Source organism: Neoarius graeffei, chromosome 28 (genome assembly GCF_027579695.1).
Source record: "Neoarius graeffei isolate fNeoGra1 chromosome 28, fNeoGra1.pri, whole genome shotgun sequence".
Lineage (NCBI taxonomy): Eukaryota > Metazoa > Chordata > Actinopteri > Siluriformes > Ariidae > Neoarius > Neoarius graeffei.
In genome coordinates, this window is record NC_083596.1 from 14,748,055 (window position 1) to 14,774,002 (window position 25,948).

Sequence of the window (25,948 nt, forward strand, 5' to 3'; positions counted from 1 at the left end):
TAGGGTTTCCATGATTTGCAAATCTTCACATTCAGTTTTTATTCATGTTTTACATAGTGCCCCAACTTTTTTGGAATTGGGGTTGTATGTGAATCAACAGACTTCGCTTTTATGAAGTTTTAATCTCACTCGGCTATATAACGCATCCGCAGTACTGACACAGATACTAGAAAACAATTCTGTTATTATAGCAACACAATTGTTGCCATCTAAAAAGATCACTTTTGTTAGTGAATAAAAACAAACAAAGGCATATTACATAAAAACACAGGGAAAAATGACATTTTTTGAATAACAAAAGACAAACAAAACAAAACAACCCCCAAAACACTATGTAGCCAGCGGTAGAGCAGGAAAATGCTCCCAAAGGCTGGCTATGGGTCTGCTCACTGTTTACTTATGTGTTCACTGCTTTAATGATCGAGCTTATTTTTACGCCCAAACACTTGGGCATCTTCAGGGCTGTTTACGACAGTTTAGAAGCGATGTATCCACTAGATCTTCTCAGCCTTGGTAAGTGATGCGACAATCTCAGATTCTGTCTCGTAATTTTTTACTCAGAGTGCAATACTTGAACCTCGGAGAGAGTAAACCGTCAGCACCCAGGGACACTGGTTTTCTTTTAAAATATGTACGTGTGAGAACAAGTGAACATTCAAACATGTCTTGCTTTATGTCCCGGGGCTCCCTCATGCTTGTGTTACCTTCTGGCTCTCCCCTTTTAGTTATGTGGTCATAGCTAGCTTTGCCGGGGTCCCTGCTTGCACTCAGCGCAAAACGTGTTTTGTTCTTACTCATTAGGTGACATTGGGCAATACCTAACAACCTGTGTTTCCCCCCCTCCCCTTTTACTCTGTCTGTCCCTCGGAGTTACATGTCGATCCTGAGACCTTCTGCACCTCGGACTCGCCTGATCCATCCTGATGCCCTACTTCTGGCTGGAGTCTCATCACATCGCTCCTGTAGAGGACGGCCCCATATGGACAGTCGAAAGTCGCACTTGGAAGACGCTCTGGACACTTATAGTAATACATTTATGTCTGAGGATGATAGTCGACTTGCTAACTTTAGGACTGCGGTTGTCATGAACAGTTTTGCACTCAAGTTTCCATCAAGCAACTTCCACAAAACAGACTTCATGTTAAAACTATAATGAACTTCCTGTTTTCACAGTTGTACTTTGTGACTCTATAGAACACTGTTATAGAAGCGAGTTATTTATAATCACGCTATCTGTTATCACCCAAATGAGGATGGGCTCCCTTTAGAGTCTGGCTCATTTCAAGGTTTCTTCGTGTCCTCTGAGGGAGTTTTCCCTTGCCACCATTGCCACTCATCAGGGATAAATTAGGGATAAAATTAGTTCAAAGTCTTTAATTTCCTGTAAAGCTGCTTTGCGACAATGTCTATTGTTAAAAGTGCAATACAAATAAACTTGACTAATATACAAAATAGAAAAAGCAGTGGACCAAAGACTGAGCCCTGTGGGATCCCCAAATGTGATAATGATCTTAAAAAAAAAACCACAACGCCCACATGTTTCCATAACCATCTGTTTAAAACATTGATAACTTTTGATTCTGCATCCTTCAAACAAGAAAATCAAGTAGAGACAAGAACACTGGATTAAAAAAAAAAAAAAAAAAACACTCTTGTAAAATGGGGAAGGGGCGGGATTTTCAGGGGCATGTCTGTTAATATCAGACACTACAAACCACCTGTGCAACTGTCAATCATTCCAGATTCATGTCTCAGCTGTCATTTCCATTGGGGCATAAAACACAACAGCTCTTTTTGGGTATTTTTGAGTGCTACTTTTCATAAGTGTATTCCTGTGTTAAAATGCAGAGTTCCCATGCAAATCTGAGAGTGTACGAGGGTAGATCCGGGCGTGCCATATGCTTCCGACTTGCACATTAAGGAGCAGTGGGAAGCAACTGGTTTCACGCTGTAATCCAGTCACTGGTCACTTTGATATCAGACGTCAGTTTCATAAGTGAGATGCTGAATTTTTTTCCACGCATAAAATAAAACCAAGCAGATTAAACGGGATCAGTGACTGCTGGTTAACAGGACAGAAAGCTATCGACTGTAAAACTATTAAGAGAATATAATATCTACTAGACAGGGACACTCTAACGAGTGCAAACCCCGCCTTTTCCCTATTAAAATACATTGGGCGAAAATTTCGAAGTTCTGCCATGACCTTGACCTTTGACCTCCAAAATTTAATGGTTTCCTTCCTGGGTGATTGGCAACACGTACAAAATTTGGTCCAAATCGATCCATTGGTTCTTGAGATATCTTGCAGACACACAGACAGACAGACAGATATACACACACACAGACTGACGCAGGTGAAAATAATAACCCCTCCGACTACTGTCGGCGGGGTTAATAACGTAATAAACTATTACCAAGGTGTATTAATAACTAGTCAGGGGAGAAAAAAAAATCTTTGATACTTGTAATGTTTTAAAATGGAGACATTTTAAAACCAGTGATCTGCTCCTCACTTTAGATTCTGGTGACAATGCCATTTTGGTTTTACTCGACCTTAGCGCTGCGTTTGACACTGTTGACCACAACATTCTTCTCAGCCATCTAGACCAGCAGGTGGGCATCAGGGACACTGCTCTTCTCTGGTTCAGGTCCTACCTTAAACATAAGACCTTTTCTGTTTCCATTGGCCATTTCTCCTCATCAACTGCCTCTGTCTCCTATGGGGTCCCCCAGGGGTCCATCTTGGGTCCCATGCTTTTCAGTCTGTACATGCTCCCACTTGGTGACATCATTAGAAAGCACAACATTTCCTTTCACCTTTATGCAGATGACTCTCAATTGTATTTGCCCTTAAAATCTAGGGACTCCATCCAATCTCTCCTTGTCTGTCTTGAAGACATCAGAAATTGGATGGCTAACAACTTCCTCCAGCTAAATGGTGACAAGACCGAAGTCATTATTTTTGGTCCCTCCAAGGCAAGATGCACTATAGTGAACGATTTAGGTCACCTCACTCCTCATGTCACACCCTCTGCCAGAAACCTGGGTATCTTCCTCGACTCCGATCTCTGTTTTGACAAACAGATTAGCACTGTGGTCAAAAATAGTTTTTACCAACTCAGAGTGATCTCCCGCCTCAAATCCTTCCTATCTCATAACAACCTTGAAATAGTCATCCATGCTTTTATCACATCACGAATGGATTACTGCAATTCCCTTTATCTTGGCCTCCCTCAAACCTCACTTAGATGTTTACAGCTGGTCCAAAACGCAGCTGCACGTCTTTTAACTGGTACCAGGAGACGTGAGCACATCACTCCCATTCTGGCCTCCTTGCACTGGCTCCCAGTTTTTTTTAGAATACAATTTAAAGTCTTATTATTTGTTTTTAAAGCACTTAATGGGCTGGCCCCAGCCTACATCAATGACCTTTTACAGCCCCACTCAGTCCAAAGGTCCCTAAGATCCTCTAACGCAGGGCTTCTTTATGTACCTCGCTCGCGGCTGAAGCAGAGAGGTGACAGAGCTTTCTCTGTTGCTGCTCCACGCCTCTGGAATCAGCTCCCACCGGACATCAGATCTGCCCCCTCCATCTCTTGCCTTTAAATCTAGGCTAAAAACCCATCTCTACTCCTTGGCTTTTCCCTAACCATCAGCTTATTGTTATAGTTTTATTTTTTCTTTTTCTTTGATCATTTGTCTTTTAATACTGACTCTGTACAGCACTTTGGTCAGTGCATGCTGTGTTTAAACGTGCTATACAAATTAAATTTACTTACTTACATTTATAAACATACACCATACGATCAACTCCATCACAAACTCCCAAAAAATGAAGGACAAAAGAGACGAAGAAGTAAATTTTCAGAAAGGTGGAGCGCTAATCCACTTTATTGATTGGTCTGAAAATTTTGTAATTGGCTACGTAAGAGACATTGTGCGATACAAACATTGCTTTCCAACAACATGGGATACATGGGTTATTTCAAGTCTCAATTCCAAAAGGACAAAAGAAAAAAAAAAGTTACCACTGCATGGTGTTGGACTGAAAAAATAGACTAACTGATGCAATGACCGACTTTCTTTTTCTTAAGATTCAAGTTTCACCGCCTTTTTTTTTTTTTTTTGTCAATGCCATTGTAAACACTTTGCATCCCATTAAAAAGGATGAATAACAATGATGTTGAGAACGATGGAAAAAAAATCTCAACATGAGCTCTAGGGCTTTTTTTTTTCATATTTCAGAAGCGAAATGAATTAAATAAAATAAAATAAAATTTAAAAAAAAAAAGACAGGTTTTAGTTACTTGAGCAAAGCAGAAAGAAAAGAAAAAACAAAAATTGCACTACGGATTGAAACTTTTTCGGGTGTTGCCATAGAAAATACAGCTATACTTGTGCAGATAACTGAAACTGAGCTTATTGTCTGTTACATCACGATGATTTATAAGTGAAAACCACCACTACAAAGCAGCAACCTGAAAAGCCTTACTGTACCATAGACTAGAGCAGAGATCAAGTGACGTGTCAAACAAGCCGGAAAACGCTGGCGAGATTTAAAAAATTTAAATTCTCTGATAAGAGGATTATTGCAAAAATGTGAATGAAGCTGAAGAGTCCAGACCTCTGCAGAAGCTCCAATAACTTAGATTACAGGTAGTAGGCGTGTCAAAAGTTAGTAAGCCAAAACAAAAAGTGCAACAGTGATGCAGAGGTGTGTTACGAAAAGAAGCTTGATTTTTTTTTTTCTTTCGCACCAGGGAGACAGATCAGCATATACTTCAGCAAAAGGGTGAGAAGAAAAAAAAAGTGAAGAAGAAAAAGAGGAAGATCACAGTTTGATTTCTCCTCCATGTGAAGGGAACCAAGAACCTCTCCAAAGTGAAACAGCTTCCTCTGGTGTTCCTCTGGCAGAGAGATAAAGGAGAAAAAAACAAAAAACCAGCAGAACATTCAGCACTTGTTAGCAACCACACAGAGCCACACTCTGAAGTAGACACCAGAACCATGGAGGTCCACCACAGAGCGACATTTAAAAAAAAAAAAAAATCTAAAATAAAAATACATATATTTCGGGAGGAAAAAGAAACATTCAGCTTATATTTCTTCTTTCACTGAAGAATCATTCGGCTCCGACACCAGTGTTCTCAACTTGTTCACGTGAACCAAAATGGAGATTTTTCTGTAGGGCTGAAAAACGCTCACGCTTTTTATTTTTTCTCTTTCATCATGCACTTGTGTAACAGGTTGAATGCTCGTTTATAAAATCTGTGGTGAATCTGGTGCCTCCAGTGCTACGAAGGCAGGCTGTGTGATTGAAACGCTCTCTTCCTTGGTGCTTCAGCTCGATCGGTTCAAGTTCACGCTGCGTCCACGGGCTGCCGTCATGGGCTCGGGAGAAAATCCACACTTTTCACATTGAGAGCAAGAACGTTCTGTATAATCTTAAACCAGCAGGGATCCGATTTAAAAAGTAATAATAAAACGCATAAAGTCTGGAAAAAAAAAATTCACACTGCAAAAGGTTACTCTATTTACAGACATTTTTTTTTTTTTGAAGACAAAGTATTTCTTTACAGAAATTACACAAATTTGAAGCAAGTAAGTCCTTATATTTCAAGTTCTTCATCCTCTTTTCTGTTTTTCCAACATTTTATATGTTTGCTCGTTCACAAACAGGCGAAATAAAGCTTCTGGACACGGATTATCCTGAACAAATCAGGCCGTGGCTCCCTCGCAACGCTTTCTACAAGCACAAGAGGAAATTAAAGCACCAGAAGCGAGTGTGCCTCCCCAGGCAATCCCTACTCAAAGTTAGCACTGAGTGGGGCATGGATTAGCTGGGCCGCCCTGACAGGGACATGGTTCTCTGTGTCCCGAGGGACCGGGGAAGGGGGCTGGAGGGAGGTCGAAAACGTCAAGGTTCATGGCCCGTCTCAGTCGTCGCTGTCTGAGAGGGTTTCGTACTGCTCCGAGAGCAGCGGCGGCTCCCTCTCCCAGGCACGAGCCGGAGCGTTGGCTCCTCCTCCTGGCTGCTGTTGGGACTGCATGGAGGGAGAAGGGCAGGCCACGGAGTTGGGAGGCGTGCTGCTCAACATGCGCATGGTCAGAGGGTTGTAAGGGAACTGCATTGGACCTGGAGAGCAGAGACACAGGGAGTTCATGGACAGCTCGTTCAAACCATTATCGAGTGTCGACAGCAAAACTGGACCTCAAAATCGAAAGCTGGAATGCGAATGCTTATGTTCATGAACAGTACTGTGAAAACTCACCTGTGGATGAGGGCCGGTCTTCCCAAGCCCAACTGGCAGCCTGCCTGTGATATTCTCCTTCAGAATGTACAGAGGACACGGAGGACGGTCGCTCTCCGCCTGTGTACGCCTGGCCTGGGTTGGGCGACTTGGACTTCCTGCTGCTTGCTTTGCTCTGGAGCTTCTGCTTCGCTGCTACGGAAGAAGGGACACATGACTAACTCCAACAAGCATATACAGGTACATAGTCTTGCATAATAATTTTTATTTTATTTTTTTTAAATCTGCACTAAGATTTGTTGAATTCTCAAAGAAGGCAGGATTTAAGGAGCAAAACAAGAACGGAGAAAATTAATCAACGCTACAAAATGTTACTGTGCTGGCTGAAGACTCATGGATTTGCCTTATAAAAAAAAAAACAAACTAAAATGTGCTGATATTTCTGAATCTGACATCTGGTGCAAAATCAAAACTGTACTGACTATTTCCATTCATGCTGTTTATGCACTGGATTTTTCTGAAACGTGGTTTCGTGGCTTATTTTCTACAGATCCCACTGCTGATATGACTCCTGAAAGTGCTTCAGGTAAGCATAAAATATATTTTATCATAACTCGTAACTTGTAGCATGCTCCAGGAAATTAAAAAAAAAAAAACCACAAGTTCCACATGAATTTAAAGGAACAGTCCACCGTACTTCCATAATGAAATATGCTCTTATCTGAATTGAGACGAGCTGCTCCGTACCTCTCCGAGCTTTGCGCGACCTCCCAGTCAGTCAGACGCAGTCAGACGCAGTCAGACGCGCTGTCACTCCTGTTAGCAATGTAGCTAGGCTCAGCATGGCCAATGGTATTTTTTGGGGCTGTAGTTAGATGCGACCAAACTCTTCTGCGTTTTTCCTGTTTACATAGGTTTATATGACCAGTGATATGAAACAAGTTCAGTTACACAAATTGAAACGTAGCGATTTTCTATGCTATGGAAAGTCCGCACTATAATGACAGGCGTACTAACACCTTCTGCGCGCTTCGGCAGCGCACTGATATCTGAGCTCCGTATCAATGCGCTGCCGAAGCGCGCAGAAGGTGTTAGTACGCCTGTCATTATAGTGCAGACTTTCCATAGCATAGAAAATCGCTACATTTCAATTGTGTAACTGAACTTGTTTCATGTCACTGGTCATATAAACCTATGTAAACAGGAAAAACGTGGAAGAGTTTGGTCGCATCTAACTACAGCCCCAAAAAATACCATTGGCCATGCTGAGCCTAGCTACATTGCTAACAGGAGTGACAGCGCGTCTGACTGACTGGGAGGTCGTGCAAAGCTCGGACAGGTACGGAGCAGCTCGTCTCAATTCAGATAAGAGCATATTTCATTATGGAAGTACGGTGGACTGTTCCTTTAAGAAGAAGAAACCTTTGTCATAAGCACACTTCAAGCACAGTGAGATTCATCCTCTGCATTTAACCCATCTGAAGCAGTGAACACATGTGCGCACACACCCAGAGCAGTGGGCAGACACACTACAGCACCCGCAGAGCAGTCAGGGGTTGGGTACCTTGCTCAAGGCCGCCCCACGTTAACCTAACTGCATGTCTTTGGACTGTGGGGGAAACCGGAGCACCCGGAGGAAACCCACGCGGACACGGGGAGAACATGCAAACTCCACACAGAAAGGACCTCGCCGGCCACGGGGCTCGAACCCAGAACCTTCTTGCTGTGAGGTGACCATGCTAACCACGACACCACCGTGCCAGCATGAGACAAACCAAAATGTTCACAACAATATCAACCAAAAATAATGGAAAATTATAGATTCATGTGATTTTTAATTTCCATACTGTCATATATTTAAAAAAAAGGCACTTTTACCTGCAGTATGAACTCTAATGAGTAGTTCACTTTTCCATATGAAATGAGCAGGGTTAACATGGAGAAGTGTTATTTATAAGGAGTGGGTGTGTACATGGAAAAGATGAAATGGTGTGTGCGTGTGTGTGTTTTCCTTACAATATCTACCTGTGCTGGGGGACGGATTGGCCTCCTGTCGCCCCTCAGAGTTATTTCCTGCTGCTGAAGCGACAGGCTGAGCTTGCTGTGTCTGCTCCTCTGGTCTCTCCTCCACGGTCCCCATCAGAGCCTTACGGATTATGTCTTCTAAACCAAGGTTGCTGGCTGGGTCGCTGAACGAGTGGTTCCGAAGGTTCACATTACCTGGAAAGAGTCAGGATAAAGGCATTTAATGATCATCATAATCATAAAAGGATCTCAAAACTTGAACTCAAATAATGAACTCTGAGCCGGTACACAGTAACGCATTCGTGCAAAATTTTACAAAACATTTTAATCAAGACCATAGCTGACTTAGCAGAAGTGATTAAGAGTTAAGTGGGTGAGTATTTTATTAACTGAACACGAGGTCTTTAGGCGACTCATTTTAGATTTTTCGGATCACGGATCCGCCGACGGCAGTTAAATACTACCGCTAGAAAAATAAAAAGTCTGTGCGTATTTTTATTTTCACCGCCGAAACGTACAAAAAGAAATGTAAAAAAAAAAAAAAGTCACATATTTTTCTTGTAACAGCACTGTATCCCTGGTACTAGGTCATATTTCTTTAAGTAAAAAGTATTAAGGCCAATTTATGCTGACAACCCAGTCCTCGCAGATGGCGTCGCAGATGGCGTCTGCGAAGCCCCCCCCTTCGCAGACGCTCTGCGCGCACCTCCCAAAAATTGTGACCACCGCAGACAGCCTCGCTGACAGCGTCGCAGACAAGAGGGCTCTGATTGGTCCACTCTACATCCACTGTACACGCACTTCCGCTTCCCTACTTTCCCGGTTTGTTTTGTTTTCACGACCGCCATTTTTAAAAACACGAGCGAAGATGGAGCAGCACGAAGAGCGGTTGATCGAGGAAGTACGTACATCTATATGACTCCAGTTCTAGCCATTATAAGTAACCAGAGGATAAACACTCCACTAACCACACCCACCAACTACTCCTAGCGACTTCGCACCCCCTTGCGTTGTGGCGGTGAATAACATCGCGCACGCCTATTCCCCCGCTCAATGATAAATTACAACTGTCTGCGAAAAGCCATCTGCAAAAGCCTTGTCGCAAGAGCATGCAGAGGCCTTTAGAATCGCAAATACAAACGACAATGTGTGTTGTATATATCCACTTCAGCTGAGTCCGAAAACGAAACTATTTACGACATTGAGTATTCACTTGAATGTTTTTATGGTATTTACGACCGCTTTACGACAGTGTCAACCTCGTGCTGACCATGGCTGACGCTGACAGCATGGATTCTGAGCTATCGCCTCAACTGTACGTAAACAAAGTGTGGTAAAGAAAAGTCTTTTCACTGTCTCACTAACCAAAACGTGGGCGATTTCGTCTCTCAAGCGTTGAAAGTAAACAATGAAAAGATCAAAACGATATTTGGTTCTCAGAAAGAAGGTGGTGATGTAACGAGCGCGATGCCGAATATGCCTGCCATAACGTTAGTTTGCGATTTTGGCTGCAAGTATCTGACTGTGGAATTAGAAGAGGATGGTGCCGGAGAGAGTCCTATCGAATCAAGTAGCACGAACGTATCAGCCTTCGATGTGCTCATGAGAGCTCAACGGTCATATGACCACATACCTTCAGAGAAGTAAGTACTGGAATGCTAGTCCGTGTTATAAACTTATACACAAGAACACAAACACACACACTATATATATATATATATATATATATATATATATATATATATATATATATATACCGTATTTTCTGGACTATAGAGCGCACCTGTATATAAGCCGCATCCGCTCTATTTAAAAAAAAAAAAAAAAAAGATATACAAGCCGCACCGGGCTATAAGCCGCAGATATCTATGTTGATATTTACTGCATGTACAGAATGATTTTGTACTGTAAATGTACATGTATGTACCTGAACAGATTCTTTCCGAACAGTGCCTTTTAACACGGCAGCAACTTTGCTGATTAAAACGGAACAGAACCAAGAGAAAATAACCGGTATTTATTTACCTTCATTTCTCCTGTGTTTGAAACCACAAGTCACTTTAATCATCTTCGCTGGATTTGAAAATAATTACCAGTTAGTAATTTGTTGTGCGTGTTCTATCTGCTAAAGATCTGCTAATTCTTCTTTGCATTGATTTTCCGTCTATCTTATTTTTGATTCTACTTCCGGTTAGAGCGCCCCTAGCGGTGGAAGAAAAATCCACAGAATAGCCGCACCTTTGTATAAGCCACATGGTTCAAAACCTAGGATAAAAGTAGCGGCTTATAGTCCAGAAAATACGGTATATATATATATATTAGTGCTGTCAAAAATGTCGCGTTATTATCGCGTTAACTTGACTCAATTTTAACGGCGATAATTTTTTTATCGCGAGATTAATGCTCTGTGACATGATGTAGGTTTTTCATAAGCTTTTGAAACTGCCAGGAACTTGGAACAGAACAGAGACTTTGCTTAGAAAAACGATAGCAGCTAGACTGTAATGCCACGCCCCGCACAGCCAGAGTCCTCTGCCCTCCCCCCAAAGAACCAGCGCGGGCAGCTCGCGCTGCCGCGCCTCGGGACGAAGAGCCACGGTGCTCGGCTTAGGTTTCGTTTTCCCATTGGCGGCTCCAGCCCGACTTTGCAGTGGCTGTGACAAGACGTGTTATACAGAGCCGTAGTAACTCGTCCCCTTACTTTTAATTACCCGAGCGCACGCCTTAACGCAAAGCATGCGCACGGGTTATAACTCGTGCGCGCGCATTAATATCTCGTGCACACGCCTTATAAATCGTTCCCACGCTTTATTTTTTTATTCACCATTTCCCCTCTACGGCTCCGTAGTGTTATGCTCTGCAATAAAAAAAAAACATTGGTACAAAGCAAGCCCATTCACTTTTTTATGCTGATAAGAGAATTACAATGGTTTTTCATGTGACAAAAATGTGCGATTAAATTGCGATTAATCGCGAGTTAACTATGACAGTCGCGACATTAATCGCGATTAAATATTTTAATCGCTTGACAGCACTAATATATATATATATATATATATATAAAAAGTGTGTATGTATGTATGTATGTATGTAAAGTGTGTCTCTTGAATTTAAATTATTTTATCATCTTAATCCAACATTGAAATTTTGCCATGCAAAAAAAAAAAAAATTAGACAAGGACACTTTTATTTCGACCGACATCAAAAATATGTTGAAAAAATCCGTGAACCTAAAGATAAAAAAAATGGGTGGCCTTATGGGAAAATATCAGAGCTCTTGACAGTACAAAAAGACAAAGATCTGATACTTTCCTGTAAAGACCGAGCAAGTAAGCTTAATAAGGAGTTTATTATATGGCTTTTTTTTTAAATTTCCAAGATAAAAACAGATGGTCATTCTAATGAGACATGACGGTGCTTTCAGTCATGTCATATTTGTAACATAGTTGAGTCACGTAAGCAGAATAAACGGCTAGCGGTTTCAAAACTGAATTTATTTCTCCACTTGAGTAATACATGACAAATGTTCTGAGAAAGATAAAAATATAATCCGTATTGCTTTATTTTTCAACAAAATGGATTTCCAATTAATCTTTTTTTTTTTTTTTACACAACACTGAAAGCCGGTGCCTAGGAAAGGAAGTCCGTAATCCCCCATGGGCATTATGGGAAAATTGTGCCCATCAAGGAACCAATCAAAGCGCACAAATTTACCAGAAGTAGCTCGTGCCATATAATAAAGAAGGGAAACTTATGCCACTTTTCCACTACCAACGCGGCTGAGTTGGGCTGAGCCGTGCGGTGCTGAGTTGGGCTGAGTCGAGCTGTTGGAGTTGCATTTCGACTACAACCGCGCTGAACCATGCTGGCTGGAAGTGGGTGGACACATTGGGTGGAGTTAGCGAAAGTGGGTGGACGTCACGTGATGTCATTAGGCGGAGCAAACAGTGACATCAGTGACCTTTTAAGCGGTAGTCTCACGACCCGGATAGTAAACAATAAACATGGAGTCATTAGTGTTGCTGGTCTTGGTGCTGTGGCTTGTTGTCACCGACAACGCCAACAGATACTGGCAAGAGCGTATAAGGCTTCAGAAATTCTTGTAATTCGTAATTCTTCCGGGTTTACAGATCCCAGCATGCTCGCGGGGCGTGTGTGGGCATGTGAGGACACTCCTCCTCACCAATCAGTGCACAGGGGAGTGTCTCCTCACGCCCCTAGCCCCACTCGGCTCGGTTTGGCTCGCTTCAGCCCCACTCCAAAACCGTGCGAGTTTTGGGTGCTGAGTAGGGCTGAAGCGAGCTGAGTCGTGCTGCTCTGAGGTAGTCGAAACGCGAGCCATGTCGGGCTGAAGTGTGGAAAAAGGGTAAGTGTGAAAAAGGGTAGTGGAAAAGGGCCATTAGACAACTTATGAAAGAAAGAATTTCTGGAAAGGCATATTTCAAATAATAGCACCAATAGCTCACGTGCCAGGAGAAAAAAAAAAGTCAGAAAAAGTAAATCATGAGTATTAAAATCAAATGTCCATAGAAACTAATACATGGACAATACAAATTATTTGAGTTGCTGTAGTAATGTAGACAAAACAACTCACTTGAGGTTGTTACTGCTGGTAAATTAAAGATCTCCGTGCCTGGCTGTGCATTACCTACAAAAAAACAGAGACAAAAGATTGGGATTTTGAAAAATTTGTTTTAAGAAATCTTAATCATTTGTATAGCAAGTCTTTGCCATTACCCTCTGAGGTAAACAAATGTACACAAACCACTGCTTCCAAATTTAATCAAATCACCCAGCCAGAACACGTCAGAGGTCCAACGGTAAAACTAACTGAAACTAAGATTTTAGTTTTGCACTACAGCTAATGAGAGCACAATATCCCCCGCTGGCAACTCTGCCATACATACCTCTGGTAAAATGTGACCGAATTGAACGAAATTGCAATATGCGTATTATCGACATATAACAGAATCCTGTCAAGTTTCATGAAATTCCTCCAAAAATTGTGAGAGGAGTTGATTTCAGAAGGTGAGTCCCCTTCCCGGGACGGACGGACATCGCCACGACATAATCCCCCTTCAGGCCTTTCAGCCAGAGGGGGATAATAAAAATTGTGATGGAAGTTGATTTCAGAACGCAAGCACACCTTGATGAAATTGCCAAAATACAAGTCAGTTAATAATCAAGGGCATAACTCTGGGGAAAATTTGCGCAAATTAAATGAAATTTCAATATGGGTATAACTGTCATATAACAAAGCCTTTTGCCAAATTTGGTGAAATTCATCCACAAATTGTGAGAGGAGTTGATTTCAGAAGAACGTACTCCCTCATGAAATTGTCAAAGTACAAGTTATTGAATCAAGGATCAAAACTCTGGGAACATTTTCACAAGGCAAGGCAAGTTTATTTATATAGCGCATTTCATACACAGTGGCAGTTCAATGTGCTTTACAGAGGTAAAGGCAAAACAGTAAACAATAGAAAATGAAATTACATAAAATAAAAGGGGAAGAAGAGAGAAAAATAATAAGAATTAAACAATAGTAGAAATAAAATAATAAAATGAAGTAAAAGTTCAGTAAAAAAAACAAAACAGCAGAATAAAATAGAATAAAAGTTAAGTAAAGTTTAAAACATGCAGAGACTGTAAAAGTTAAGTAAAGTTTAAAACGTAAAGATGATGATATTTATCAGTTAGCAGAAAGCATCTGAGAACAGCTTGGTCTTTAGTCTAGATTTGAAGCTGCCAACAGCAGGAGCATTTTTAATGTCCTCTGGGAGTTGGTTCCATAGCTGTACTGCATAGTAGCTAAAAGCTGCTTCACCACACTTTGTTTTAACAACAGGTTTTAATAGTAAATTTTTCTGTTTTGATCTGGTAGATCTGATTGGGTTAGGCCGCTGCAACATATCAGAGAGGTAATTGGGCCCTGTACCATTTAGAGATTTGTATACCAGCAGCAATGCTTTAAAGTCAATTCTGTAGCTTACTGGAAGCCAGTGAAGGGACCTTAGAATTGGAGTAATGTGCTCTGTTCTTTTTGTTCGTGTGAGAACCCTAGCCGCTGCATTTTGAATCACCTGAAGTCGTTTGATGGTCTTTTTTTGGCAGGCCTGTGAAAAGGCCACTGCAGTAATCAACCCTACTAGAGATGAAGCCATGTATAAGTTTTTCCAGATCATTTTTGACACAAGTCCTCTTAGTCCTTCACAAATGAAATTAAATCGCAATATGCGTATTACCGTCATATAAAGAGGCCTTTTGCCAAGCTTCGAGAAATTCATCCAAAAATTGAGAGGAGTTGATGTCAGAAGGCGAGCACACCTTCATGAAATTGTCAAAGTATAAGGTTGTTAATCAAGGGCTGTAACTCTGGTAAAATGCAACCGAATTGAACAAAATAACAATATGCGTAGTACCGACATACAACAAAGCCTTTTGCCAAGTTTTGTGAAATTCCTCCACAAATTGTGAGAGGAGTTGATTTCAGAAGGTGAGCACCCTTCCCGGGACAGATGGACGGATGGATGGAAGGAAGGAAATTGCCACGACATAATCCCCTTTGGGCCTTTCGGCCAGCGGGGGATAAGAACTAACAAAAGTGCATCACCCTCAAAATCTTTATCATAAATAAGTTTCTAAATAGTATAGTAAAGTACTAGAAGTATAGTCCATATTTATTTTAGCCTGGCAAGCCAGACTAAATGTGAATATTTAGTCTGGCCTCGATCCGTAGACATTTCCGAAGCGGGTAGGAGGAACAAACCGCTGTCTTTCAAACTGTCTCTGTGCGTATAGGCCAACGCTCTGACCAATCAGCCCAACAGTGACTGTGACGTAGTCAGAGTGACAGAAAGCAGTGGGGGAGGCCTTGAAATTAAATAATTTTTCAAAATGCGTATTAATTAATAAACAGGTTCTAGATATTAAGAAGTTTGGAGATAATGGCCACAAGTTTGGAGTCTGTACCACATACACATTTTTTTCCAAGTGTTTTTCAAGGGTTTGCTTAAACTGTTTTTGAGAGTTTTTATTTAGTGGTGTTTGGTGAAATAATTTCCCTTAAATTTAAAATAACGGGAAAATAAGAAACAATCAAAAAGTAATGTTTCAAAGCTGTTTATTAATTCTTCGTACTGCACAAACTAGCCCCATCCTTTTGGCTACGAGCGGAGCCAGCTGGTAGATCAGACTTTTGCCATAGCCGGTCGGCAAAACAGCGAAAACGTCCTTCTTGAAAAGGAATGAGCGGAGAGCCTCTTCCTGCTCATGTTTCAACGAAAACTCCAAGTCTAATTCTTCTAAAACTGATTCCAAAGCGGAGTCAAACGCGCGCTGTTCACTAGCCCGAAGCCATCTTTCCTGTTGCGCTTTCTCCAGCGTCGCGCAGCTTTGTCGTCACTCCTGCAAAAGCCCGCCCAAAGAATCCAAACAAAAACCTTGCGTTGTGATTGGTGGGCACGATTCGATGCCCGGGGTGTTTTTGTTTATATGGTGCGAGGCTAGACCCATTCGCTAGGCAAAAAATATTTTTGGCCGCTAGGCGGGTGGGTCTAGTTTACTAGGCTATATTTATTTCTAATAGATTTAAAATCAAGTTCAAATGGAAACTCAACTATCCAGCACAACTTCTAACCTTCTGGTACAATTCGACCTTTAACCTTCCTGAATCTGGGATCTAGAGGCCATGCTGTGTTGTGATCTCAAAAAATAAAATAAAATAAAATAAAATAAAAGACTACCATTAAAAGACCAAACCTGTCATGGCTGAGCAAGAAAATTTGAGGCATAGGGAAAATGCAGCTGTTATTACGCTCAGGTAAACTAAATACTTTAGAAAAAGGAAGAAGACCGGCCCTTACCGACATCAGACTTGCGGAAGAGCTCCTGTTTCCTGGACATCACCATGGGGGAGGTGCTCTCCAGCTTGGTGAAGAAAGCAGGCAGATAGTTGCCACTGCCCGGGGAGCGCGAGTCCGTTCTGACACCAGAGAAAGGGCACAGAGGGTTTACAGATTAAAACAGGTTATAGGCTCAACAGAAGTATGGGGAATGTTTGGGAATAGGCCAAGTTTCCACCAAGGATGCCAGGCAAGGCTGATGGGGATGAGATTACACTGCTCTGATGTATAAAGGGTGTCCATCAATCAGCGTCTGGCTTACTATGCTTTAAACTACATCCAGACTACACTCAGCATATCCTTCTCCAATCACAGGGATCTCAAGCTCAATTTAGGTATCTGTACGTGACCTCAACGGGCAAGACACTGGAAGACTTTTTAAAAAAATAAATAAATAAAAAAAATAAAAAGCTAACGCTGGTGCTCAACATAATGTAATGATGAGCTCCTACTCATGAAGAGTATCAGAAGCACAAACTTCGCAAAGGCCAACGGAATTAGACAGCTGGCAGTAATTGGCTTGTGCGCTTCATGGTGACCCGCAGGTTTACCTCTGCTCTGCAAGATCCTGTTCACGCCTCTGGCTCTGAAGCAGGCTGTTGTCTTGTTTCTCCAGCCCTGAGTAGTTTTGTGGAGGAGAGATGGGCTCGTAGTTTTCAACGGCCCGCCCACCGGCACGCTCAGGGGATTTACCAGGCCTGTGGCACACACGCGCACACAGATACAGATTTCAAACAGAATGAAACTTCGAGTTCAAGTTTAGTCATAGGATGTCAGTGTGACTGTACTTATATTACAGTCTTCAAGATGTTTTGCACTTTATCATGTTTCAGGATAACAAGCATGACAGACAGCCTTCATGCACACACTGGAGTCGACAGTAAAAACAAAAACTTCGTTTGATTAAAATATTTAAACAAAAATCGATATACGTTTACAACTATTAATCTCCGATCGACTACTCTGCCCATCTCTCTCTGTTTCCAGTACGGATGGTCAGATGAACGGATTGCGTCTGGGTAACTACAAGGTCTCTACAGCTACATACCGGTATTACTTGAGGGGACTTTCAGGAAAGGCTACATTTTCTACTTGCAGCAATCCCAATTTCACTGGTCAAAAACGAATGATCACCATCTCAGCTATTAAGAGCGCTGAACTCTGCAGTACCTGGATCTGGATTTCTCCGAGGCGTTCTCTGGAGACACTCGGCTGGGTGGTTTCTGATGGTGGGTGGGGTTGACGGGGTTCTCCGGACTGTAGCGGTTCGGCACTTTGGATCGAGCGCTGCCGCCGCTGGAGTTTTGGAATGTAGAGGACATGGAGGAAGAGGAGGAAGAAGAGCTGGAGGAAGGAGGAGGGTCCTGATTCTTGGCAAAGTCCTGGGTTATGATGTGCTACATGACAGAAAGAGAGAGAGAGCAAGAGAGAGAGATTGACTTCTTGTTTTCAAAAAATTGACAGGTTGATTGTTGTTGTTCAAAGTTTGAGTTTGTCGCGTTACCGAGATGTGGTCAGCCAGGGTCATGACACGGTGAGTTTGTGTCGGTGGGGCTGCTGTGGCTCCCGATTCCATCTGCTGTCTGTAGCGACTGATATCAAATCTAACAGGAACTTTGGTAGGCAGAGAGAAACAAACAGTGGAATAAATTTTCCGTCTACCTGTTTTTTTTTTTTTGGACAAACAAATCTTTCTAAACAGTATGGCGCCTGTATTACATTATCCTGCTCAAGAAAAAGGTAATGCATGGCAGCTTCTTGAAAATATTTGCCTCTGAGCAGTAAATAACTATGGACAGTTCATGACTTCTATGTCTGTCTGTTCACAAATCCGCCTAAAATTAGGATGGACATGTCCAAGACACAGGAAAAGAACATATAAGGAACAAACAAAGTGTCGTTCTGTATATGTTTAAGTCTAGATCTATATACTATATTTTCACCTGTAGCTGGCTGAGCGCTCTTCTCTGAGGAGAACGACCGTTCATTCTTCTCCTCTCTCTGAGCCGGGGAACTTGCCGGGCTGATCACCTCGATGGCTCCACTGCTCTGTCCATCATAACGGCTTGATGGCACTACACACACACAGTGTTTTAAATCCTTACACTTTGGCACATGGGAGTCAAGCAGAAGTTAATTTACTTCCATATTTTCCTGTAAAGGAATCTCAGGGCTGAAACACACTATATAAGGGGTGTTCACACGGCACATATTTACATCGATGCTGCACCGATGTATTTTGTTGCGATATATCTTACACCGGTGTAAATTTTGTGGAGCGTTCACACGTCACAACCCTGCTTACTAGAGAGAAGCGTGTTAGCACCGGTGCAGCCCCACTTGCGTTCACATGGCAGTTTTTGCGACCGTGCTATACGATAGTAATAATGCGGAAATGAAATATGTGCATGCGTGAAAATGTACTTCCTTTTCCCGGTTGTCATGGCATCACCAAGTGCCGGGAAAACAACGTGGATGAAGACACCAGTGTTGCCAGATACTGCTGACGTTTTCCAGCCCAAAATATGTTCAAATCCGCCAAAATGCACTTAAAACCGCCCAATCTGGCAACACTGGAAGACACGCAGTTCTGTTGTTGTTGATATTTGCCATTTTGGAAGCGCAAAATACCAGGATGCAAATTATGCAATGCCCGTATGTAATCAACTCTCCTCACGCATAGCGAGTCTACCCCTGTAGCGTTCAGACTAGGGGTTGACCGATAATCGGCCTGGCCGATATATCGGGCCGATATTCTGCATTTTTAGGGTTATCGGTATCGGCCATAATTTCCATCGATATGCCGATAACATGCCTTTTTGCAGCCATTTCGTTCCTAATGCGACTGTCACTGCACGTCCTTTCCTGCACTCGCCTCTCTGAGTTCAAGAACACGGTCCCGCCCACCACAACGTCTGATTTGTTTGGCACAAGAGATATAGTCAATCGACACGTGTAGCTAAACGCTGTGAACTGTTTCAAGGCGGCCGTACGGGCACTCGGGCAGAAGCGGCACAAGGGATACAGCCAATCAACACGCGTAGCTAAACGCTGTGAACTGTTTCAAGGCGGCCGTACGGGCACTCGGGCAGAAGCGGCACAAGGGATACAGCCAATCAACACGCGTAGCTAAACGCTGTGAACTGTTTCAAGGCGGCCGTACGGGCACTCGGGCAGAAGCGGCACAAGGGATACAGCCAATCAACACGCGTAGCTAAACGCTGTGAACTGTTTCAAGGCAGCTGTATGGGCACTCGGGCAGAAGCAGATCCCACTTCAAGATAAGGACATGCTGCTTTTGCCGCAATAAGTCACAAACACACAAGTTGCAAAAGCACATCATTATATGTTTACATTCTTCATCTACTACTCATTAAAATTGTCCATTTGCATCTGTGTAGCCAGGCAAACTTAGCTTACGGAAGGAAGCACTTGAATTAGCCTACAACCAACTAGTCTCGCTGAAACTACATGTAATGCTTCCTTCACTACAATATAATCCTCCTAAATTGGGAATATTAGGCTTGGGCATTAAAAGCATTAGAATGTAGATGGTTACTTGTTAAGTTGTTACATAATAGGGAGTGATAGCCTACTTTATGTTTGATTTTACTTTTTAAAAAATGCTGCAGGCAGCTCCCTACACTTGATTTGTTATTTAAAAACTACTTGAAGTTGGTAAGTCTTACTTAGTTCTTAGTGTAAAAGAATCCAGAGTGTATTTTCATTTATTTTCCACTGAAAATGGTGAGCTGTAATATAGTAGGGAGTGATTTATTTTTTTATTGGTGAATATTTATTTTATTATTATTTTATTTCTCATTTTATTCTAACTAATGTTTGACTTTATTGTACAAATGCTGCTGGCATCTCCCTGCACAAAATTTCATGTTCAATTTTACAATTAAACATACATTTCATGGATATGAAGGTCTGTGTCAGTGTGTGCTATGTTTAATTTCATGTGAATTATAATGTTTACATTTATCGGTTGCACATATCGGTTATCGGCTGCACATATCGGTTATCGGCATCCCAATTCCATAATAATCGGTATTGGTATCGGCCCTGAAAAAAACATATTGGTCGATCCCTAGTTCAGACGTACCATTTTATATCGGTGCTGCCCCGCAAACTAGCATTTACTCCGGAGTAAATTTCTTAAACCACCTCCTGAGCAGGGTTAGATTTGCACCGGTTTAAGCAGCTTTCAGGGGCTACACCGGTATAACTTTGTACCGTGTGAATGCTCTACTGGGGCAGCCCCGGTGCTACACCGGAGTAAAAGTTGCCGTGTGAACACCCCTACAGATAAACTCCTATTATTAATATTAACGGATTAACAAGACGTAAAAGACCTTCAACAAAGTTTCATATTCAATAACTGAAATTATTCCAAACTATGTAACAGAATTTCATGTCTTTTATAAAATAACCCATTACATGAAAACAAGTGAAGCATCTGCACATTTAGTTCTAGTCGTTCCAATGCACTTTAATTCAAACAAACAAACAAAAAACTGCAACTGCTCAAAGAGAAACTTTTTACAGCACTGTAGCTCATACTGCCAGGACGGTTTAGAGATTAGATAGATTAATAAAGGTCAAGAATAAACATGAACAGGTGATCTCCCACTTACAACTTCCTGAGGAGTCGGAGCTCTGTGAGCCCCTCTCGCGCGAGTCTTTTTCTGATGCAATCTGACGAGTGATGATGACGTCGATGAAGCTGGCCGCGGTGATGGTGGTCTTGCCGAGCGTGCGCAACTCTTCCTCTATGCGAGACTTGGTGGGAGGTGGTTTATCTTTGCCACCTGTTGCTCCTCCTCCTCCTCCTCCGTCTGGATATACAGGAAGTGGTGCTTTCCCAGCAGGAAGTGACATGGCTCGTGAGGGGCTCACCTCGTCGTCACGGGCACCGAGGCCTTCGTGTTTAACCTCTTTAACCTTCGCAACATCCATCTGGGGCGCAGAGGCAGCGGCGTCCACTAGTGCAGCCAACGCATCTGCAGCGGTGTTGTAGCGGGAGGAAGGCTGTGCTGCAGCTGCTGTCGGGGGCATCTGCCTGCTCGGGGGTCAAAGGTCACCAGCGTTTAAATTTGATACTGTCCAAAAGCTTCAATGAATCAAATGTCTTTGCTCTTGTTTTTAGAAGGCGTTTGAGTACAGACTACAAAAATGCCAAATGATAATTAGCATGTTTTTTGTTCTATTCTGGATGGTACATGGTGTGTGTGCGTGTAACGTGGAGCATACATCAGAGGCGTGATGACACTCTTTGTGCCCTGGAAGATGCTGGGCCTCTGCTGGACTACACTCTCCTGAGTCCTCATTGAAGGGGAGGGGGAACGCAGGAACCCACGGCTACCGGGCCTGCCAGGTTGCTCTGGAGCTGGAAACACACACACACATGAAAATATTTAAACCCGTCTTAAAAAGGAACACCTTAATAAAATTTGTAGTCTTTCAGACATGACGTTACCAATGAACTTAGAGCAGTTCATTCATTCAGTAAAGCGGAGGCAGGAGAAATAAACCATGCGCTGTTTGTTTTGTCTCACCTCCACGGATGTACTCGTTAGCGGCTGCCATGCGCTCGCGCTCCCTCTCCCTTTCTCGTTCCCGCTCTCTCTCCTTCTCCCTCTCTTTCTCCCGTTCTCGGTGTTCGCGATCCCGCTCCCTCTCTCTTTCACGTTCTCTCTCTCGCTCCCTCTCCACGCTGGCTGCGAGATGTGCAGGGTGTCCTGTGAGACAAAAGAACGCGGACACAGACGCACACACAAAAAGGAACATAGGACAGAGAGACATAAGCACTGGTGTCCCCTTTTTGCATTTTATTAAGATGAAAAACGAGCGTTCCCTTGTTGTTAAGCCAAGCTGGGGAAAGTCGATAATGTCACAGCATTGATTAAGGCACACGGTAGATCACAAGACGTTGCTGAGATGCAAGATGAAAGCAGGAGCCCTTGTGAGGGAGGCATTTGGCAGCTAGAAAGCAACCGATAACGCTGGAGTATTACTTTGGAAGCAAACTACGTAAAGTAGCTTGACTTTTGAGAAATGGCCTAGAAACAGCTTTGCTTTATACTCAGGATCTATGAATATACATATCTAGAAACGTGACTCCTAGGGTCAAGTGGGATTCCAGCACCTGAACCATTAGAGGCCATTAAAAAAAAAAAAATCATGATTCTGAGTTTATGAATAAATATTAAGATGCACTGGGCTCAGGGGTGATAGCGTTCCGGCGCCGCGCCGGATTTCCGGCGTACCGTGGCTGGGGAAAAAAAAAAAAATCTAGTTTGCCCATTGTCCTGTGTCATTCTGAGATGCGCAGATAGACAGTAAAGGGAATTCGCATGATATGGAACTAGTGGGAAAAAAGTGCCGTCACGGCACGAATTAGACCCTCCAGGGTCTAATTCGTGCCGTGACGGCACTTTTTTCCCACTAGTTCCATATCATGCGAATTCCCTTTACTGTCTATCTGTGCATCTCAGAATGACACAGGACAATGGGCAAACTAGATTTTTTTTTCCCCAGCCACGGTACGCCGGAAATCCGGTGCGGCGCCGGAACGCTATCACCGCTGCGGGCTCTTAATTTTAGCTACTACTAGCTACCAGCAGGAAGTTGTGTGCAGACTGCAAACCTGTGGCTAGAATTCACTGCAAGCAGCGTTAGCATTTTGACTGAAGTGTTTCTATTTAAAAAAAAAAAAACCTCAATTGAAATAAAAAAAAAGAAAAAGAATTCAAAGTGTTTGTGTCGGTGCACTGAGGAACATTTAAAAGCTCACATTACATTTCATAATTGTTGAAGTGCAATTAATTCTGCAAAACAGCTCAAAATATTCCACATTCTGAGGTTACCTCAACACAGAAAAAAAAAGGATAACCAGAAAACCCTGTGATGATCAAACTGCTGACAGAAACCAGTTGAGAAAGCCACATGAAACCCTCAGACCACCAATACCACAATTTTCCCATCGAGAAAGAAGTGAAAGCCCACAGAGAGAAAACTGCAAGCACCCTGATTAACTTACACCCATTCAAATCATCATGAGTTTAGACTAGTTTTGTGGTTAGTGGTGAAGATAAAATTACAACTTTAGTATACACTTTTTTTTTTTTTTAAATCGAAATCTCCGTCAACCTTCTGAGCTCTGCTCATTTGTGGATATTTCATATTTCTCAACTGATAGATGGTTCATTTTAACGCTTATTTTATACCATGTGAAGTACAATTTAGTTGCAATTATCATAATTTAATAGGTGTAGCTTGCATGTCCTGAAAGTAACATATTTGATAAGGTCACAGTCCTTTGCATCCTTTCCATGCCCCTCTCCTATGCTTGGGGGTGTGTGCATTCACTGCTTACTTGCCCCACGCATGAATTTCATACATTTAGTCAACATCTGCTTAGTAACTAGAATTCTATACTCGGTGGATAATAATTCTATCCACATTCACTGGATATGAGCAATCGCATGCTCTGATTGACTACTACTAAGCTATCAGCTCATATACCGTGAGTAGAGAAAAACAAAATGGCGGAACGTGCTGCTGAACCAACTGAGGACGAAATAAAAACTACTCGAAAACAACCCCCCCCCAAAAAAACCAAAAAAAGGCTACAATATGGAATGAAAGTATTTGATGGTAAGAATGCATTTTTTAAATTTTTGAATGAATGAATGAATTTATTTATTTCGAACATGTATAAAAAATTTTATGTAACTATTTGTACATACAAAAGAAAGAAAATGAGAAATTAAAAAAAAATAAAAAGAGCTAAGACATTACAAAACAACGCACACTGTTCGAAAAAGGAGTGGGAAGAAGTACAATACTTTTTTTAATTTCCCACCCGTTTTTAACTACCCCGAAATCCTAACTACATTAAAGTGCTGATGACACGAACATGACTCTATGCAATTTCTTAAATAAACTATACAACATGGCAAACATGTTAGATTTCTGTTATAATTACGTGAAAAGAAGCTGTTGTTACGCGAATATCCAACTTTTAATTGCACAGCGCAAGAAAACTGGGTCCGTGGCTCGCGGCCATGTTGTGACGTCAGCGGGAGAACACGCTGCGGTTCACTGGCTGTTCTACTCTGGTTCTACTCAATGGAAATGGCGCATGAAAACGCCGGTGAACTCTCTAGTGCTAGCTCTTCCTCTTCTGGGAGTCTAGAATTGTGTTGATCTCTTCCGAATAGAATCTATGATAGCCTACCCTCTTTACCCTTTGCCTCTCGTTGCTAGGCGGCAGTTACATGAAAGCCGCAAGCTTTCACAAGCAAATACATGCCTGATGTCACGCCGACTTTATGATTACATTTATGATTATCATGTAGAATCTATAGCGCTACGTACCTTTATCTTATGTCGTTTCACAACACATGTTCTGACAGGAGGACTGTCTTTGGATCCGGCATAGCTACGAGTAGACCCCCTCCGGAATACTGGCAGTGTTGCCAGATTGGGAGGAATCCCGCCCAGTTGAGCGGTTTCAAGTGCATTTTGGTGGGTTTTGAACACATTTTGGGCTGGAAAACTTCAGCAGTATCTGGCAACAGATACTGCTGACGTTTTCTAGCCCAAAATATGTTCAAAACCCACCAAAATGCACTTGAAACCGCCCAACTGGGCGGGAAACCTCCCAATCTGGCAACACTGTGTGTGCTGATGGTAGTAACACACGTTTGTGCTGAACTGCACACCCAAGAGATTCTTTTAAGCTGGGAAGGGTGTCAAAACAATCCAAATCGAAGTGTTCAGAGCACAGGACGGATGTTGGTGAGGGCTCCCACTTGTCACGAGTGCGCCTGACTTGCTTCACCCACTTCGCATGCAGCTCGGGATCTCTGGGAAACTTGAATAAACTTACCCCATCCTTGTGGGTTTTGGAGCAAAAGCCGGCAACACAACGCGAAGGCATAATAACTATATAAAATGTATAATAATAATAATACTAATAATGACAAACTGAACACCTCTCGCATCAACAACAAACTGGTAAGTTAGGAGGAAGGTTCTTTCGCTGACGTCATATAGCTCCTCCTCCTCCTTCGTCTCCTGGGTGCTGCAGCCCCGTCAAATTTGCCCAAATAGCTGCGTTTTTTATCATAACTTGTAAAATAGGCGCCTTCGTGAATTAATATATGGATCATCGGGAATTACTTTTTATGTTATAAAACATCGCCAAAGATGTCAAAAACGTGTCATCAGCACTTTAATACACCTATAAAAATATATACCATATATACACTTCATGAATATCTATATAAATATATAATTACAAAAATAAATATATACTACATACCATATATACACTTCATAAATATCTATATAAATAAATAACTACAAAAAAATATATACACTATATACCATATATACACTTCATAAATATCTATATAAATATATAATTACAAAAATAAATATATACTACATACATATCCCTGTAAATATAAATATATAAACTATCCCCATAAATAAATATATACCATATATACCATATACTAAGTTAGTTCTAATATAACAATCAACCCTATTCTATTTATAGAATATAATATATAGAATTATAGCATTTTTCAAGAATTATAGCATTTTTCACAAACTGCTACTGTCATTTCACCGATTTGTTAAGCGGAAATGATTTTGTCGGATGTTTTGTAGACAACTTTTTATCAAATCTGCAAAAAATAAAAATGCTCCGTTTCTCAAAATTCAGTGAATGTGGATAGAATAAAACAG

The 25,948-nt window shown here is 41.9% G+C and overlaps 1 protein-coding gene across 11 annotated transcripts in view; it reads right to left on the bottom strand.

The window, feature by feature from the left end:
* Positions 1 to 3,860: 3,860 nt before the first annotated feature.
* The window catches only part of ncor1 (nuclear receptor corepressor 1), a 235,101-nt gene continuing 213,013 nt past the window's right edge, over positions 3,861 to 25,948 (bottom strand). For 6 of the 11 annotated variants that reach the window (XM_060912325.1, XM_060912321.1, XM_060912327.1 and 3 more), the window contains 12 exons: positions 21,745 to 21,927; positions 21,440 to 21,575; positions 20,824 to 21,251; positions 18,127 to 18,258; positions 17,688 to 17,797; positions 17,354 to 17,580; positions 16,735 to 16,881; positions 16,145 to 16,263; positions 12,874 to 12,927; positions 8,271 to 8,474; positions 6,276 to 6,449; positions 3,861 to 6,139 (listed from right to left, as the gene is read on the bottom strand). In XM_060912325.1, coding sequence (XP_060768308.1) covers positions 5,940 to 6,139; positions 6,276 to 6,449; positions 8,271 to 8,474; positions 12,874 to 12,927; positions 16,145 to 16,263; positions 16,735 to 16,881; positions 17,354 to 17,580; positions 17,688 to 17,797; positions 18,127 to 18,258; positions 20,824 to 21,251; positions 21,440 to 21,575; positions 21,745 to 21,927 — 2,114 coding nt within the window. In that variant the 3' untranslated portion in view covers positions 3,861 to 5,939. The remainder of the gene's footprint in view (positions 6,140 to 6,275; positions 6,450 to 8,270; positions 8,475 to 12,873; positions 12,928 to 16,144; positions 16,264 to 16,734; positions 16,882 to 17,353; positions 17,581 to 17,687; positions 17,798 to 18,126; positions 18,259 to 20,823; positions 21,252 to 21,439; positions 21,576 to 21,744; positions 21,928 to 25,948) is intronic. The other 5 variants (XM_060912331.1, XM_060912332.1, XM_060912322.1 and 2 more) reach the window with 4 other exon arrangements.